General features: G+C 24.9%; 1 protein-coding gene and 1 long non-coding RNA gene across 2 annotated transcripts; one reads left to right on the forward strand and one right to left on the reverse strand.

Annotated features, from left to right (window-relative positions):
- The first annotated feature begins 2,671 nt into the window (after window positions 1–2,671).
- LOC114124277 (uncharacterized) lies at window positions 2,672–4,942 on the forward strand. The gene is made up of 4 exons (XM_050206434.1): window positions 2,672–2,943; window positions 3,861–4,055; window positions 4,285–4,424; window positions 4,525–4,942. Exons 1-4 carry the CDS (start codon window positions 2,844–2,846, stop codon window positions 4,744–4,746), a joined length of 657 nt encoding a protein of 218 aa, XP_050062391.1. The 5' UTR covers window positions 2,672–2,843; the 3' UTR covers window positions 4,747–4,942.
- Window positions 4,943–5,064: 122 nt separating this feature from the next.
- LOC126552017 (uncharacterized) lies at window positions 5,065–6,558 on the reverse strand. The gene is made up of 3 exons (XR_007605873.1): window positions 6,347–6,558; window positions 5,912–6,108; window positions 5,065–5,387 (listed from the first exon to the last, which is right to left on the reverse strand). It is a non-coding gene; the product is annotated as an uncharacterized LOC126552017 (long non-coding RNA).
- Between the last annotated feature and the right edge of the window lie 13,243 nt (window positions 6,559–19,801).

The raw sequence follows: 19,801 nt of genomic DNA on the forward strand, positions 1-19,801 counted from the left end.
GTGTGTGTATAAAGAGAGACTTGACCCACGCTTTGTAAAAATTTTCGTATAAAATAATGTTAGAGGTTGCTATTTTTTTTTTCGTTCCACGTGCAAATCTGAGAATAATAGAGACCTACCTAGGATAATGCTGCAGTACATATATATAGGTTTATCATATAAAAGGAACTGTCTCAATTCAAATAAACGTCTTGCAGGTATTCGCATCGTTAATCACTGTCTTCAAATTTCTTTTAATGTAAATTATAATAGTGATAAAGTTGAGATTCAAATCTATACGTGTATAGACATAATACTATTCTGTCAAATCATTTTGTGCTTAAAAATAATAATTAAGGTAATTTTTTATTTGTTTTTTTTTTCATTCATTATTTATTATTTCATGTCAGGAAGTCCTTATAGTACTTAAAGCACATCATAATATTCAGATCCACTCATAATATAATATATAACTATATTAGTATACCATATTGTTATCCAATTGTTGGACGAAGTAAGTTTACAACTTACTGATATGTCTACAACAATAGATATCTTTTAGGTGTATTTTATTAAATTCGTTGCTCTTTATTTTTATGGCCGAAAATCGCCACCCTTTTTATATTATTTTTTATCGACGAGTGAACGAATCGACACGGCCGCGTCAGTAATGACTAATAGGTGATAAAGTGTACCCTGTTTCTTGGGAGTTGGGACACACAGTATACGTATTAATATTTAATATTCTTCTGTTATAAAATATTAATTATTATGTACAGATAACTATACTGTATTAATAATTTGGCAGTACAAGATTTTACTGACCATTTTGAAATCGTTATAGTAACATGTGAAGGCAGTTAACGCTGAACAGCAAGACGTGTCTTTGAATAGAGACAGTCTCTTTTATAATATGTTCAGCATTAATCTGTATAGTCTCTATTATTCTCAGAGTTGGACGTGAAACGAAAAAAAAAAAATAGCAACCCATAACATTATTCTACGAAAAATCTTACAAAGCGTGGGTCAGGTCTCTCTCTATATATACAATATATATATATATTATATTGTATGTATATATATATATATACTATATGGTATATATATTATATTGTATGTATATATATATTGCCTTCACATGTTTCTATAACGATTTAAAATGGTCAGTTTAACATTGTATTGCCAAATAGTTTATACCACGTAGTAGTTGTCTGTACATAATATTTTATAAAAGAAGAATATTAAATATTAATATGTATATGCCTATACGTAGGTTCACACATATATATATATATATATATATTACTTAAATTTATAGAAGTTAGTATATTACTATAGTTATGATCATGTTTTCATTATAATTTTTAAAATCTAAATGATGTGTTACAATACCTATTATATTAAATAACAAAAACAGAATTATGTAAGACGAAATAATGTATATTACTTTCCAGTGGCGTATTTACGGAGGTAGTCCAGGGGTACTGGACCCCCCCCCAGAGGAAAAAAAACCTATACATATTCCTGCAGTATAGTTCATTAATAAGCATAGATATTGGTATTGTGTGTACTCTGACGACAATATCCAAGTTACGGCTATTTATAATGTGTGATAAAGGCAATAGCCAATAGGTATATAGTTATCATAGTTTATATAAATTACTTAATTACGAATAAACTGTGGACCCCCCCCCCCAGAAAACTTAAGAAAATACGCTACTATTACTTTCTAATTACTTTCTATACGTAATATATAGTAATTATACACTAGTATATAATCAATGCTAATAGTGTATCCTACCAGATAGAATTTATGATCACACATTTAATATCTGAATAAATATAATATAAATTAAATAATAAATTTAAATATATTTATTCAGGTATCTACCATTAAAGGATGGTTTAAAAACATCCAATCATCTTCAAAACTTGTTAAATTATCTTCATCCCAACCAATTACCTACATTATTATAGATATTTTATGAATGACATTAAAAGGCTATCATTGAGTATGTATGTGAGTATTTACCTACTTTATATAATATAATAAGTACAATTATTATTATTATTTATAAAAAATAATATTTTATTGTAATTTTATTTAAATAATAAACAGTCAACAATATTTCTACTAGTTTCCGCATTGTATCTAAAATGACCAAGTATTGAATGAATTATTAGTTACATTTAAGTGCTATTTTGTTTTATCATTTTATGAATAAAATAAAATTGATTCACTAAAATTTGATAAACCAATCAAAATAGGTATTTAATTATATTTTAGGGACCATTAGCTCATTTTTAATTTATTATCTATATGTTTGTACTGTTCATAGTGATTGTTTATTTGTTTGTTTGTATGTGTAAGCTACGAAGAATAATTATTTATTGTTTCTTCGTAACAATAATAATAAAAATAATCGTAATTCGTAATAATTAATTTGGCTCGTTAGTGAGCACTGATGATATACCTTTGTTGATGTCGATGTATAATGTATAAATGTATCGTACATATATAAATATATATATATATATATATATTATATATATATATATGTATGTATAACTATATATATATATATATATAACTATATACACTATATACACACGACAATGCCTTTTACACAGACTATGTTTATGACCACCTCCACACAGGTAGCTGTCGCCATTCTAAGACGGCATGCAGAGCGCAGCGAGCCATCAGTGCGATACCTAATAGCAAAATTCATTCGTTTCATTCATACTTCACTATTTGTTCGGTGTACTCCTGCGTTCCTTTTAACCGTCATTTACTTCGTTTAAAATCATTTTTTTTTCTCATTATTTACAACGATTATTTTTCTTGATCGTTCTACAACACGATGGAGTTTATACTAAGAATATTAATTTTAGTAGGAATCACATTCTCTTCCTGGGTTGAAACCTTGAACAACGGAGCTATAAATAAAATTGACCTAAGTGGTAAGTACATATATATTATATAATTTATAATAATTTATAAATTTTATATAATTTAATTTTGCGATAATTATTTTAACGCTGGTAATGTAATTTTATTATTTTTCATTGTTTTTATTTATTAACATTACCTTGTTTATTATATTTTTATTAATATTCTTTTAATTTCATAAACCATTATTAGCACTGAGATCGTAATTATTAATTTAGTATTTCATAATTTTAGTTCTTTCAATCTTTATGATAGAAATAATAACATTATAGTATACTAATAAAATAAAAAAGTATTCAGTGGTTATTTGTTAGACTAGATAATTAATTCTAAAGAATTATTTTATACAATTTTATGTTTGCAATCTTTAAATATTGTTTTTATGTATCTAAATAATCTTAATGTGTGTTCTATATAATTAAAGGTCTAAAAAAATTGATTGCCTTTTCATATGTATATTTATGAGTGTGTAATCGTAAATTATTTTGTGTGTCCAACGTCCGTGTGTGTATATTAGGGTGAATAGATATATAATATAAATATAAATATATTAATAATAGTATGATGTTCGAATCATATTAAAAAGTATGTAGTACAAGGATGATAGGCATTCAAATTTTCAATATTACAATTAAGAGAACTATTTTTGATAATTTAGGTAATTTAGTATTTCTGTAGTTATATCTTATATCACAACAAAATGTAGATATCAACATTTTACCTATATTAGTGAAAAAATAAAATAACGAGGCGAAATCTATTTCCCCGTATTCCTTAAATACACAACAGGACGATATAGGATATAGGTCATAACGTTGTTTCACCAAATTAGTGGGTATATGCTCGTGAAATAAACAATATCAAGAGTATACTAACAGTATTATTCATTTATATGATAATGTGGTATTTGTCTACATGTGTGTTGCAGATAAGTTGAGACTAAGGGGTCTATATTGTCCTCGAATGATCTACCAGAAAAAATATAGTGCTGTTATGATACATAATGGGGTACAGTCGTCCGGATGTGCCTCCGTGGAACACAACTGGTATCTTAGCGAATCGCCGTTGTTTCATTTGTGGCAGAATCCAATCTTTGAACCCATATATTGCGATAACACGTGTAGTACGTATAACGAATCATTATTGTGATAATTATAGTGAGGGAAAGTAGTGTGCGCTCGCGGATTCGATAAGCTGCTTTCCCTTAAAATTTTCAATAATATTACATTTTTTGTAGGTATATACCGTAACGCGCACTACATGCCCACAATATATGAACTTTAAACATCACTAATTAATAAAACTTAAAACACATTCTATATGCTCTATTATTTGTTCTTATGTTCTCTCAGATAGGGACGCTTCCATTTACGAGTGTATGTCAAAAAGTCAACCGACCAATAAGAATGAGATTGACAAAGGTCTAAAGTATATGTCGCTATATGAATATCCACCAGCATCCAATACTAGTACACCAGCCTATAGATGTGCTGTGAGTATACTGTGTACCTCTACTTAGATTTATATATTACATTTTTAGTTAAAATTTGTTCATTTAACTCTATCTCTGTCTTAATTTGTGATGTCTACAGGTGTTTGTCACTGAGAAATACGAACACCATGGGATTATGGCAATTCGGATGGCACTCAGCTCTGGAAGAGCAAACAGTTTTGATGTAAAACAATGTGGAGGTCTATCGAGTGTGTTGACAAATAAAGGTAGTATATATGACCATGAGACGCAAAAAAAATGGCCCAAGGATGCTACATATGTATTTATAATGGGAGACCTCGAGGCAGACAAAGAAACATAATATTAATATTTCATATCTTAATTACAAAAATTTAACATTTTACAAATTGTTTATAACAAAATAATTGTAATTGGAAAACTGCGCTTTCTAAAATTTTGCACAATTATAGTACTATAGATGCATATACAAAAATTTCAATTATGTATTTTTTGATTTAGATAAAAATATAAGAATGTCATATTATACTACATCTTTTTTAATTCTCCAAGAATTTTGAAACAGTGAATAATTTTTTGTGTAAAATAAAAATTGAAATTGTGCTTTTCAGTTTTCACATATAATAAAATTATGATATGAAATAAGGTGTTTTTTTTTTTTTAACAAAATCTTAAATATACATATTATGTATAGTGATAATATTATTTTTATATTAATGAAATTTTGAATCTAATAGTGACAGTTTAAAAATTTTGAGATAAAATAAAATGATACATAAACGTCTAAATAATTTAAATTGAGTATTTACACTATGACATAAAATAATATTTTTTAGCATTAGAAAATTAACATAATGAAAATGTTTGATTGCTTTATGGCTTTTGTACTTGTCGATTGTTGCTACTAGATGTGTTATCTCTTCGATTTCAGCTTTGATACTATTGGGATTGTCCTAGAATTATCCAGCTGTATCTCTTTACCATCTAAAATAAAATATGATTAATTTGTAATATCGTCTGTACAGTTAATTGAATTGCTGATCATATATATCTTAGAAGTGTTATTAAATTATATACAGTCTAGTTCCTTATTGTTTACTCAATTTTACTGTCACTTATTTATTTAGAGCAAAACCTTAGTGATAAAATTAGTACACATTTAACAGAATATGTACCGTTACGGCTGTAGTTGATGGGTCTAATAGTATAACACAATATTGCTACATGCTCCGATGTCCTATACCAAATACATTACACGGAGGTATTAAAAATCTTAGTCCTAGAAATATAGAATAATAATAAGAAAGAAACTAAACAAACCGAGTTAGGAAAATACCAGGTGTCATTTGTATCAGAGTATGTTAATACCATAAGAGCATTGTACTGAAGGCTTAAAATCAACTATAACAATAGAATATCATATTTCAGAAACTAACAAAACAATTAAAATACAGTTTGAAATATTTTTACCATTTATTTATATTATATAATATATGTGTATAATCTACCTTATCGATATAATGATTATTATCTGGCATTGAACATTGTTAAATGTTTAAATGTCGTAATATAGTATACTACATACTGCACGTATGTATGATGTAGATGTAGAGCTTTTAACCATAGCTGTTTCACTTATTTGTTTATTTGTGTTGTGCTGTCGTTTAGTTAATTACTTTTGTGTTATTGTAGTGTTTATTAATGTCTGCAAAAAAGTGTAAAATTGATGATGAAACTAGAACTTTTAACACCTCACAGGGGAATGACAATTTATTCATTAATACAAAATAAATGCTAATTAAAATGTATATTTGGAATAACATTTTTTTAAAAAATTGGCCTCTAGTAACTTTGATGTATTTATCCTTTACCTAACCCATGGAATTACTATTCCATGTAGTACAAAACATCCAAATCGCTAATAATTATAATAATATACTCACTGATTTTTAACATGTTCAATGCAACAGTTGACATCTAACACAGTGACAACTAACCGTCGACAAATATAATGTTCACTCTGACAGTTAATGGTTTTGATAGGCAAATGGCAATGAAATAACATTTTGAAAATTGTAATGAACGATCAGTATAGTCGTAAGAATTTTAGAATATAATTGTTTTTATTTTGCTTATTTTTATTGCAAGCCTTTAATTAATATTTACCCATTATTATCATTATCAGTTATCAGATTAGGTATCACTATATTAAATTGACTTCCAAAATATATAATAGGTATATAAATATTTACGTTAAATACACTGCTTGGTGGCTGTCCTATAGACTCTAGAGAATAATAATTATTATTACTTTAATGAATAAATCTACAATTCAATTTCATTAAATAAAGTTTCTTTTATACGTTTAGTATAGTGACAATATTATGTATCTATAATATATTACATATAAATTATGATACATAATTGATATTGTATATTTTTGCAGTTTTTATAATATACCTATAATAGGATTTTTTAGCTTTAGCAAAGTCTTATAAGGACATATTAAGTATAAACTTTATATTATAAAAAGAAAAGTCTTATGTTACGGCTTTCGTAAAAATAAAATAATATTTTTTATTAGTTTCAAAATATTACTCTTCTTTAAGACAAAATTATTTTTATATAACCAATATATCAATATGAAACTTTATTAAACTCTACTTAATATCATAATCATTTTTAGCAGTTATTTGAATATGATTTTTTGTTTGTAATACTGAATTATTGTGTATTTTTTCAGGAATTTTGTCACATTACATGATACATATTTGATACAAAATAAATAAACACGTTTATTATCATATTACGTGTTGTTAAATATATTGTAATTTGTAGGTATATTTTTATAGATACGTATTGTCCACACACACATACAAATGTATTTCTAAATAATTCGAAATTTTATTTAATGAACTTATATTATCGCCATTTGCCAGTCAAAATTATGTATTGCTTATATTTATATACCATATATACATACAGAGTATACCTCCGTACAATCTACTATCAATTTTATATAGTGTCAAAAACGAAGTCTACACAATTACAATTATTTACAACACTGAAACTTAACTGAACTATTAACTATTATAGTGTGCAGTATTGTTTATATCACAGAATAAACTAAAAAAATAAACAGCTCAGACACAATTGGAATAATTTAATAAATATTGTGGTTACCTTTATAATTTTATACTAGATAGGTAGAGACTAGAGCTTACAAAGCTGTTCTATTAACATTATAATCTAATTGTCAATGATGTTGCTTAATTTTGGTTTTTACTTTTATCAGTACCTATTATACTATTTACTATTGTTTATTTTGATTTTTGAAAAGTTTAATGTTTACCTAATTATCTAGTTTTTATTCAGTGTAAAATAAATAAATAAATATTTATCAAATACTACATAGGTTTATTAGCAGTTTTTTTTAATTTGAACCCAAACCATACAAACAATTTTGACTGATATTTTGTATTTATCATTAAAAAAAAAATTATCCTTCAAATTATAATGGATCAAGACAAATTAAAAAAAAGAAGACCAAACCACACAAAAAAACGTACATATTTCATATGAATCATATTATTTTCCCTGTTGATACATTTATATTTATATGTATAAACATTTATTTCAAGTATTCTAATTATTTTATTTATTTGGTACAAAAATGAAGTATAAATTTATAAATTATTTGTGTTTATAATATAGTTTGTTTTGTAATACTTAGAAGTGTTTGCTTTTAAATACAGTTTGGAACTATACTACTATAAATTAATATATAAAATATAAATCTAAAATCTTTAGATAATGTAATGAATCAAAAATAAGCGTATAAGTTTTCTTATTAATGAAACTTTACCTTGTTATTATATATGAACTTAAGGTGAGTAAAGTAAGGTATCTATAAACATAAATGAAGGGGCTGAGAGTGTCGATGTTCTTTAACTTATTCATTTTTGTTTATTAAGGCCTAAATATTATTACAATTTGTTCTGGATTGTGAATACAGATCTATAACTACTTTAAGTTATTTGTTGACACACTTGAGTCTATGTGTTTTATTCAACTTTGAATAATGATAATCCTATTACTGTTGAAGTGTTAATGCATATCAATATAACTTCTAACCTTTTTAGTGTCGATGATCTGATGAAAAAATAGAATCAAGACAAGAATTTAATATAAGTATATGAAATGAGTTAAAACTGTAGTAAATATGTAATTTGCAATATTTCAAATAAATAAGATCAATCATTTAGGTTAAGTTGTTACTGTTAGAACAAAACCAGTGTGATAGCTGTATGGACAGGCTGGTAGCTGTTTGATAAAAACAGACTGGCCATCATATGAAAATGGAGGTTCTTCTTATAGTATTGATCTTTGGACTCATTGTTCCGTTCTAACTTCTAATGCTAGGTTAGATTAATAATATGTTATACATTGTAATGTAATTTGATTAGAGTAAATTCCTATGAAAGTTAATGTTGTAATTTTGGTTATAACAATAATGTTCATAGGTACAAACTACAATTATTTGAAATAAATTAATAAGTTATATGATGATATTAAATTATGAAGTTGTGTGGATGTGGTGTAATAAAATGAATATAATTATTAAATCTAATTAAAATATATTACATACATGTATTTGAAATTTAAATTAAATTTTCTATTTTAGAAATTCCATCAACGGAGTAAGTATCAAGAGCTAATGAATTATATGCAAACCAGATAGTTGAAGTATGTGTAAAAATATAATTATATTTTCTAATATATATATAATATACATAGGGAAACCACAATTCATTAAATATTCAATTCATCATTGATTTAGTATGAATAATTTCTTTATGATTTAAATATATATACATCTTGTAGAATTGTACTTAAATATTTAATATAATAATAATATGTATTAATGTATTATAAGTATTATACTTTAAGCTATAAGAAATTATACTCAAACATCTCTAATATTACCTTTAAATATTAAATTTACTCTTAAACAAATTTAACATACTTAATATTCATGGTAGCTATTTAATATACTATTGATCACATATTGTATATTATCAAGATATTAAATTACCGTATGTATACTATATACCTATTACCTACATATATTAACTTACACTTTAGTATTTATTATATTATACTAAAATTACAACTAGAATTACCTCGACCTATCAACTCATTTAATTATTTAAATATTTAAGTATTTAATTTATCCTTGAACAAATTTTATTTATTCCCGGTAGCTAATCAAAATACTCACCATCGATAACAAAATTTATATTTAATATGAAAAAATTCAACCACAAAAAATTGAAACTATTTAGGGTGTTTTAATAAGTAGCTTATAAAATGTTTTAAATCCCAATTTTTATGAAGGTTTACAACTCTCATAACTGAAATATCTGGGAAAACATATAAAAATTACCTGTATTACTGTTTCAGATTTAAAGAGGAGGCCAGGTCCATGGCCATATAATAATATATAATAAAATACTATTATACAAATATAAATGTTTTTATAAAAATATGTACTAATGTAAAAAATATTGATCACCCCTTCAACAAAATCCTAGGTCCGCCACTGCTATATTATTTATATCATAATATTGTTTAGAAATTAAAATTAATGTTTCATATTTAAGCGATTGATTAAAAATTGTTGTATATACCTAATGCCAATATAAATACAAAAACAATGATCAATCTTTTGTTCAGGATTAATTATGAATAATTTCTTTATGATTTAAATATATATATACATTTAATACATATCAATCTTGTAAAGTTGTACTTAAATATTTAATATAATAATAATATGTATTTTACTTATACAAGCTATAAGAAATTATACTCGAACACCAACTTAAAATTATCTGAAGCCACCATCTCTTTTAATTATTTTTAAATATTTAAATATTAAATTTACTCTTAAAAAATTTAACATACCTACTTATTATTCATGGTAGCTATTTATTATACTATTGATCATACACATATTGTATATTACCAAGAAAAAGCTCATCATTGATAAATAGAATGTACATTTAATAGCTTATGGAATTTTTTGTTTGCTCTTTTAAAAAATAATATATTCATATATTTATAAATAATAGCAATACATAAATATTGTAGTTAACATTTTGGAAACTATTAAATGTATATTGCACTTTTAATAATTAAGTACTAGTTATTAGTTAAATGTTTCTAACTTATTATACATATATTCAATCTAAGAAAAACTTAAGCTATGTTGTGTAGGTACTTTAATGTGTTTGTCTGCTATGCAATGCATTTAACTTGCAAAATTATTTAAAATGTTCTCCCTTACTGACTTACACAATGTCATATTTTGCATATTATATAAATAAAAAACATTATAATTATATGTTAATTAATGTTAGATAACATTTGTATATGTTGGTGTGCAAAAACTTAATACATATATATATTATTATATTCTTGTTGTAAGCTTATAAAAGCATATAACCTATATATGTTGTTAAACAACCCATACATTATAGTACCTTATGCCTTATGTATGTATAAACATTATATTAATTTATACTTAATTGTTTAATATATTATACTAAAATTCCAACTTAAATAATCTTAACTTACCAACTCATTTAATTATTTAAAAATTTAGGTATTTAATTTAATCTTGAACAAATTTTATTTATTCTTGGTAGTTAAATAAAAAACTCACCATCAAAAGCAAAATGTATATTTAATAAAATTTGGAATTAATTATGTGCTTGATTCAAAAAATAATATATACATATATATACGTATATATTCACAATACATAAGTATTATAAAAACTATTTGGTAAACTATACAATAAAAAAAATAGAACTATGTTTTTTAAATTTAATATGAAAAAAATCCAATCTCAAAAAATTGAAACTATTTAGGATGTTTTAATAAGTAGCTTAAGAAATGTTTCAAATCTCAACTTTTTAGTGGTTTACAATTCTCATTATTGAAATATGTGGAAAAAGAAAAAATAACTACCTACCTATATTATTTATACCATAATATTGTTTAGAAATTAAAATTAATGTTTAATATTTAAGCAATTGATTACAAAATGCAGTATATACCTAATGGCCAATACAATATATATGATCAATCTTTTTATATAAACAATCAGTAATTCATCAAAAAAATATTTTTTAATAATTGAATCTTATATATTTTATTAAACTTTTATACAATTAAAATAGAATATACGAAAACAAAATTTGGGTAATTTTTAAGGACATTATTGCAGTTAAAATTAATTTTTCCAATATTTTTACAGGTTTTGGGGCCTTAAGATCTGAGCCCATGTTATACTTAAACCAACGCAGGTTGTGACGGACCTTCGATTCCAATCCATGTGTGATAACTAGGGCTAGTATTTGTGTGCGGCAACATTTTTACTTTGTTTTTGCTACGACCAAATAGTGTACTACCTAATACTCCGTGTGTTGCAGGGGCTAAAATAATGTGTTCACTGACACACTTTGTATCCTCTAAACGAAAAATGTGTACTTATCGTAGTTTGAATAGCACGCTTCAACAAAAGTATACGACGTGATCATATCGGTGTGTAGTTTCATTTTCGGGTTATATGGAATCATTTGTGCGAAGTCGCCATTGTTGAATAAAAAGTGTGTGTGAGTACCAGGAATTCATGAACACGAGCGTGTTCTTTTAGCCATATACGACGACGGTAGTCAGTTATTTGTGAGGAGTTGCGGTTGTAGGATAAAGAAAAATTGTGTATGAGTAGGTACCAGGAATTCATGAACACGAGCGTGTTCTTTTAGCCATAAACAGCGGTCAGTCATACGATAGTAGATTTTCCTTTAGATTTGTGTGAAAAAGCCGCTCTGTCTTTTGAAATATTTCTACCATTTATTTACGCCTCACACCATCCATTCACGGTTGCTCATAGGTACGTGGCCAGTTACAATATCATCGAGATAAATCAACACAAATTTACTAACTAACCAACACACGGAATAGTAGATAGTACGAAAAATCCAAATCGCTAAAAATTATAATAATCTACTCAATTAAATTAAACGCAGCGGTTTTCAGCTAGTCGACATAATAAACATTGCCCTGGTCGTCGGCGATGACTACCCGTCGACAAATATAATAGTGTTCACTTTGACAGTTCATAAGTTTGTCTAGCAAAAGGCGATGAGACACCGTTTTGAAAATTATAATACGTGATCAAACACTGTGCCAAGAATCTTAGAACATTATTGTTTTTTATTTTATTTATTTTTATTGTCGGTAGGTACTTATTTAAAATAATAATATTTCTGTCATTATCATTATCGACACAGTAGGTATAATATGTATAAACAATACCAGGGGTGGTCAAACGGTCGATCGCGGAGAATTTCAAAAACGATCATGTAAAAATTTGATTTTAGGGCCATGCACCTTAATACCTACCTTATATTATGTTTCTTAAAAATCATAGTTATTCAAAACAAAAAAGTTAGATCATGACCAAAAAATCTTTGGCAACCCTGCTCTATACGGCATACCTATATAATATATATAATCCATATATATGCATACGTATATATACATATTAATATATAATATTATATTATGAAATATTATGTTCTTAATCAAACTATACTGCAAGGTATATTAATAATTTGGCAGCACAAGATTTTACTGACCATTTTAAATCGTTATAGAAACATGTGAAGATAGTTGTTAACGATGAAGACCTACAAGACGTTTCTTTGAATTGAGATAGTCCCTTTTATATAATATACATTATACATATACGTACAGCATCCTGTGTAGTCTCTATTATTCTCAGAGTTAAAAAAGAAACATAGCATTCCATAACATTATTCTATACAATTTCTTACACAGCGTGGGTTAGGCCTGTCTCTCTCTACATGTATAATATACACATATATATATATTGTATGCATGTATATATTGCCTTCACATGTTTCTATAACGATTTCAAGTGATCAGTTTAACATTATACTGCCAAATAATTAATACCTTGTAGTAGTTATCTATACAAACTATTTTATTAAAGAAGAATATTAAATATTAACATGTACGTATATACATATATACGTACGCATGTTTATTTATTAGCTTATTTATTGTAAACACACATTAGTTATCGCTATAATTTTTAATAGTCCCAACGCCACGGTTACAAATTACAATGATCGTTAGCCCATATATTGACACCTACTCACGACTGATCGGCACATACCACACACAAATAATAATATTATAGCTGTACATTTGTTTATTTAATTTTTGCCTAATTATAATTATTTTGTTATTGCGTACAATATAATATGTTAATTACGTAATATAATATATATACGTGTGTGTGTGTGTGTGTGTGTGTATGTGTGTATAAAGAGAGACTTGACCCACAGACTTTTCGTATAGAATAAATTTAGCGGTTGCAATTTTTTTTTGTTCGTTCCAAAATTGATATCACAGACTCAAATATATTATATCTTAATATTTAATATTCTTTTATTGTAAAATATTATGTACATATAACTACTACGAGGTATTAATAATTTGGCTGTATAACATTAAACGGACCATTTTAAATTGTTATAGAAATATGTGAAGGCAATATATATATATATATACGTGTGTGTGTGTGTGTGTGTGTGTGTGTGTGTGTGTGTGTGTGTGTGTATAAAGAGAGACTTGACCCACACTTTGTAAAAATTTTCGTACAGAATAATGTTAGCGGTTGCTATTTTTTTTTTCGTTCCACGTGCAAATCTGAGAATAATAGAGACCTACCTAGGATAATGCTGTAGTACATATATATAGGTTTATCATATAATAGGAACTATCGCAATTCAAATAAACGTCTTGCAGGTATTCGCATCGTTAATCACTGTCTTCACATTTTTCTTTAACGATTTCAAATGGTTCGCTTAACCTTGTACCGCCAAATTATAAATACCTTGCAGTAGTTATCTGTACATAATATTTTATAATATAAAATGACTCGATATCGAGTGTATGGAAGCCAACTTTGACGCCTTCAAGGTGGTCGAATAAAATTTATTTCCCTACATTGGTTTATAAACACGTTTATGTGTCTCCTGAAAAAAGTGAATTTTGGGCTTACTTTTGTTTCACCGACGATATATTTTTAATCTATTTTGATTACATTAAATGTATTAATTTTGTTTTACTTGTCTACTCAATACGGTTATCCTGGTTATTGTTATTTGTTATCACCAAGGCTATGATTTGTATGCAATAAAAAGTTGTAAAATATGCGAAAAAATGCATTTTAACTTAATATACTTAAACATAATATTTATTTATTTAAATACATTAATGAATTTGGCTGGTTGTTTTAATATACTATAATAAAGATTAAAAATTAAAAATGTATTTATTTATTTTTCACATGCATTAATTATTATTTTAGTAACAATAATTATAGATTGTGTCTAATACACTATAATCCGATAAATTATACGTGCATCCGGAGTTATTATAATATTATGTTCATGATCCGAAGTATCTTATATTGGATTTTATATTTTTAAATTTTTATCTACATAGATACTTTAATTAATCGTACTTATCTTTTTCCGTCAAAATTCACTCTTTTATCGCATATTGTACTACAGGACAGCGTTTCCCAAAGTGTATTAATTAATATCAAAGGTTCCGTCAGATGTATGTGATTATTGAAAAAATTATTTTATATTATATTTGTAAAAAGTATTATTAACATTTTGATATAGAAAATTGATTTTTTTAAAACCTATTTTAATAAAGAATAACCGTTAACTGCATTGTTAAAACATTTTGTAGAATATTGGTTCCCCCCTTTTTTTTAGAACAATTGGAGTTGAGTTAGAATAACATAGGGATTCGGCGAATCACAAACTATTTTTAAGGATGCCATGGTTGTAAAAGTTTGGTAACTGCTGCCGTAGGATATAAAAAAATAAAATTTATGTTTGATTAAAAACTAAGATATATACTTAGATCAATTTAATTAGTGGTTTACATAAAATAAATACAATTATATTAATTATACAAAAATATGTATACCTATTAAACTTAATATATTATGTGAAAAATATGCAAAATAAAAAAGTACCATTTTTATCAGATTAATATAAATCGTGGAAATTACTCACTAAAATACTATTTGGTCGTAGCAAAAACAAAAAAAAAATATTGCCGCACACATATACTAGACGTAGTGGCCTAGTTATTGTCATGGATTGAAATCAAACGTCCGTTACAACCTACGTTGGTTTAAGTATAACATGGGCTCAGATCTTAAGGCCCCAAAAACTGTCAAATATTGAAAAAATGCATTTTAACTGCAAAAATGTCCTTAAAAAATTAACCAAATTTTGTTTTTATTTTGATTGTGTACAAGTATAATAAAATATATAAGATTAAATTATTTAAAGATATTTTTTTAATGAATTACTGATTGTTTATATAAAAAGATTGATAATTTATTTTGTATTTATATTGTATTGTCCATTAGGTATATACTGCATTTTGTAATCAATTGCTTAAATATTAAACATTAATTTTAATTTCTAAACAATATTATGGTATAAATAATATAGGTAGGTAGTTATTTTTTCTTTTTCCACATATTTCAATAATGAGAATTGTAAACCACTAAAAAGTTGAGATTTGAAACATTTCTTAAACTACTTATTAAAACATCCTATATAGTTTCAATTTTTTTGAGATTGGATTTTTTTCATATTAAATTTAAAAAACATAGTTCTATTTTTTTTTATTGTATAGTTTACCAAATAGTTTTTATAATACTTATGTATTGTGAATATATACGTATATATATGTATATATTATTTTTTGAATCAAGCACATAATTAATTCCAAATTTTATTAAATATACATTTTGTTTTTGATGGTGAGTTTTTTATTTAACTACCAAGAATAAATAAAATTTGTTCAAGATTAAATTAAATACCTAAATTTTTAAATAATTAAATGAGTTGGTAAGTTAAGATTATTTAAGTTGGAATTTTAGTATAATATATTAAACAATTAAGTATAAATTAATATAATGTTTATACATACATAAGGCATAAGGTACTATAATGTATGGGTTGTTTAACAACATATATAGGTTATATACTTTTATAAGCTTACAACAAGAATATAATTATAATGTTTTTTATTTATATAATATGCAAAATATGACATTGTGTAAGTCAGTAAGGGAGAACATTTTAAATAATTTTGCAAGTTAAATGCATTGCATAGCAGACAAACACATTAAAGTACCTACACAACATAGCTTAAGTTTTTCTTAGATTGAATATATGTATAATAAGTTAGAAACATTTAACTAATAACTAGTACTTAATTATTAAAAGTGCAATATACATTTAATAGTTTCCAAAATGTTAACTACAATATTTATGTATTGCTATTATTTATAAATATATGAATATATTATTTTTTAAAAGAGCAAACAAAAAATTCCATAAGCTATTAAATGTACATTCTATTTATCAATGATGAGCTTTTTCTTGGTAATATACAATATGTGTATGATCAATAGTATAATAAATAGCTACCATGAATAATAAGTAGGTATGTTAAATTTTTTTAAGAGTAAATTTAATATTTAAATATTTAAAAATAATTAAAAGAGATGGTGGCTTCAGATAATTTTAAGTTGGTGTTCGAGTATAATTTCTTATAGCTTGTATAAGTAAAATACATATTATTATTATATTAAATATTTAAGTACAACTTTACAAGATTGATATGTATTAAATGTATATATATATTTAAATCATAAAGAAATTATTCATAATTAATCCTGAACAAAAGATTGATCATTGTTTTTGTATTTATATTGGCATTAGGTATATACAACAATTTTTAATCAATCGCTTAAATATGAAACATTAATTTTAATTTCTAAACAATATTATGATATAAATAATATAGCAGTGGCGGACCTAGGATTTTGTTGAAGGGGTGATCAATATTTTTTACATTAGTACATATTTTTATAAAAACATTTATATTTGTATAATAGTATTTTATTATATATTATTATATGGCCATGGACCTGGCCTCCTCTTTAAATCTGAAACAGTAATACAGGTAATTTTTATATGTTTTCCCAGATATTTCAGTTATGAGAGTTGTAAACCTTCATAAAAATTGGGATTTAAAACATTTTATAAGCTACTTATTAAAACACCCTAAATAGTTTCAATTTTTTGTGGTTGAATTTTTTCATATTAAATATAAATTTTGTTATCGATGGTGAGTATTTTGATTAGCTACCGGGAATAAATAAAATTTGTTCAAGGATAAATTAAATACTTAAATATTTAAATAATTAAATGAGTTGATAGGTCGAGGTAATTCTAGTTGTAATTTTAGTATAATATAATAAATACTAAAGTGTAAGTTAATATATGTAGGTAATAGGTATATAGTATACATACGGTAATTTAATATCTTGATAATATACAATATGTGATCAATAGTATATTAAATAGCTACCATGAATATTAAGTATGTTAAATTTGTTTAAGAGTAAATTTAATATTTAAAGGTAATATTAGAGATGTTTGAGTATAATTTCTTATAGCTTAAAGTATAATACTTATAATACATTAATACATATTATTATTATATTAAATATTTAAGTACAATTCTACAAGATGTATATATATTTAAATCATAAAGAAATTATTCATACTAAATCAATGATGAATTGAATATTTAATGAATTGTGGTTTCCCTATGTATATTATATATATATTAGAAAATATAATTATATTTTTACACATACTTCAACTATCTGGTTTGCATATAATTCATTAGCTCTTGATACTTACTCCGTTGATGGAATTTCTAAAATAGAAAATTTAATTTAAATTTCAAATACATGTATGTAATATATTTTAATTAGATTTAATAATTATATTCATTTTATTACACCACATCCACACAACTTCATAATTTAATATCATCATATAACTTATTAATTTATTTCAAATAATTGTAGTTTGTACCTATGAACATTATTGTTATAACCAAAATTACAACATTAACTTTCATAGAATTTACTCTAATCAAATTACATTACAATGTATAACATATTATTAATCTAACCTAGCATTAGAATTAGAACGGAACAATGAGTCCAAAGATCAATACTATAAGAAGAACCTCCATTTTCATATGATGGCCAGTCTGTTTTTATCAAACAGCTACCAGCCTGTCCATACAGCTATCACACTGGTTTTGTTCTAACAGTAACAACTTAACCTAAATGATTGATCTTATTTATTTGAAATATTGCAAATTACATATTTACTACAGTTTTAACTCATTTCATATACTTATATTAAATTCTTGTCTTGATTCTATTTTTTCATCAGATCATCGACACTAAAAAGGTTAGAAGTTATATTGATATGCATTAACACTTCAACAGTAATAGGATTATCATTATTCAAAGTTGAATAAAACACATAGACTCAAGTGTGTCAACAAATAACTTAAAGTACCTAGTTTTAGATCTGTATTCACAATCCAGAACAAATTGTAATAATATTTAGGCCTTAATAAACAAAAATGAACAAGTTAAAGAACATCGACACTCTCAGCCCCTTCATTTATGTTTATAGATACCTTACTTTACTCACCTTAAGTTCATATATAATAACAAGGTAAAGTTTCATTAATAAGAAAACTTATACGCTTATTTTTGATTCATTACACTATCTAAAGATTTTAGATTTATATTTTATATATTAATTTATAGTAGTATAGTTCCAAACTGTATTTAAAAGCAAACACTTCTAAGTATTACAAAACAAACTATATTATAAACACAAATAATTTATAAATTTATACTTCATTTTTGTACCAAATAAATAAAATAATTAGAATACTTGAAATAAATGTTTATACATATAAATATAAATGTATCAACAGGGAAAATAATATGATTCATATGAAATATGTACGTTTTTTTGTGTGGTTTGGTCTTCTTTTTTTTAATTTGTCTTGATCCATTATAATTTGAAGGATAATTTTTTTTTAATGATAAATACAAAATATCAGTCAAAATTGTTTGTATGGTTTGGGTTCAAATTAAAAAAAACCTGCTAATAAACCTATGTAGTATTTGATAAATATTTATTTATTTATTTTACACTGAATAAAAACTAGATAATTAGGTAAACATTAAACTTTTCAAAAATCAAAATAAACAATAGTAAATAGTATAATAGGTACTGATAGAAGTAAAAACCAAAATTAAGCAACATCATTGACAATTAGATTATAATGTTAATAGAACAGCTTTGTAA

Source organism: Aphis gossypii, chromosome X, assembly GCF_020184175.1.
Source record: "Aphis gossypii isolate Hap1 chromosome X, ASM2018417v2, whole genome shotgun sequence".
NCBI lineage: Eukaryota > Metazoa > Arthropoda > Insecta > Hemiptera > Aphididae > Aphis > Aphis gossypii.

Bases quoted from the DNA above. Each gene is read 5' to 3' on its own strand.
- LOC114124277 (XM_050206434.1), top strand. From the start codon at position 2,844: ATGGAGTTTATACTAAGAATATTAATTTTAGTAGGAATCACATTCTCT. The intron at 4,056-4,284 runs GTACGTATAACG...ATGTTCTCTCAG, and splicing joins ATATTGCGATAACACGTGTA to ATAGGGACGCTTCCATTTAC. The intron at 4,425-4,524 runs GTGAGTATACTG...TGATGTCTACAG, and splicing joins CACCAGCCTATAGATGTGCT to GTGTTTGTCACTGAGAAATA.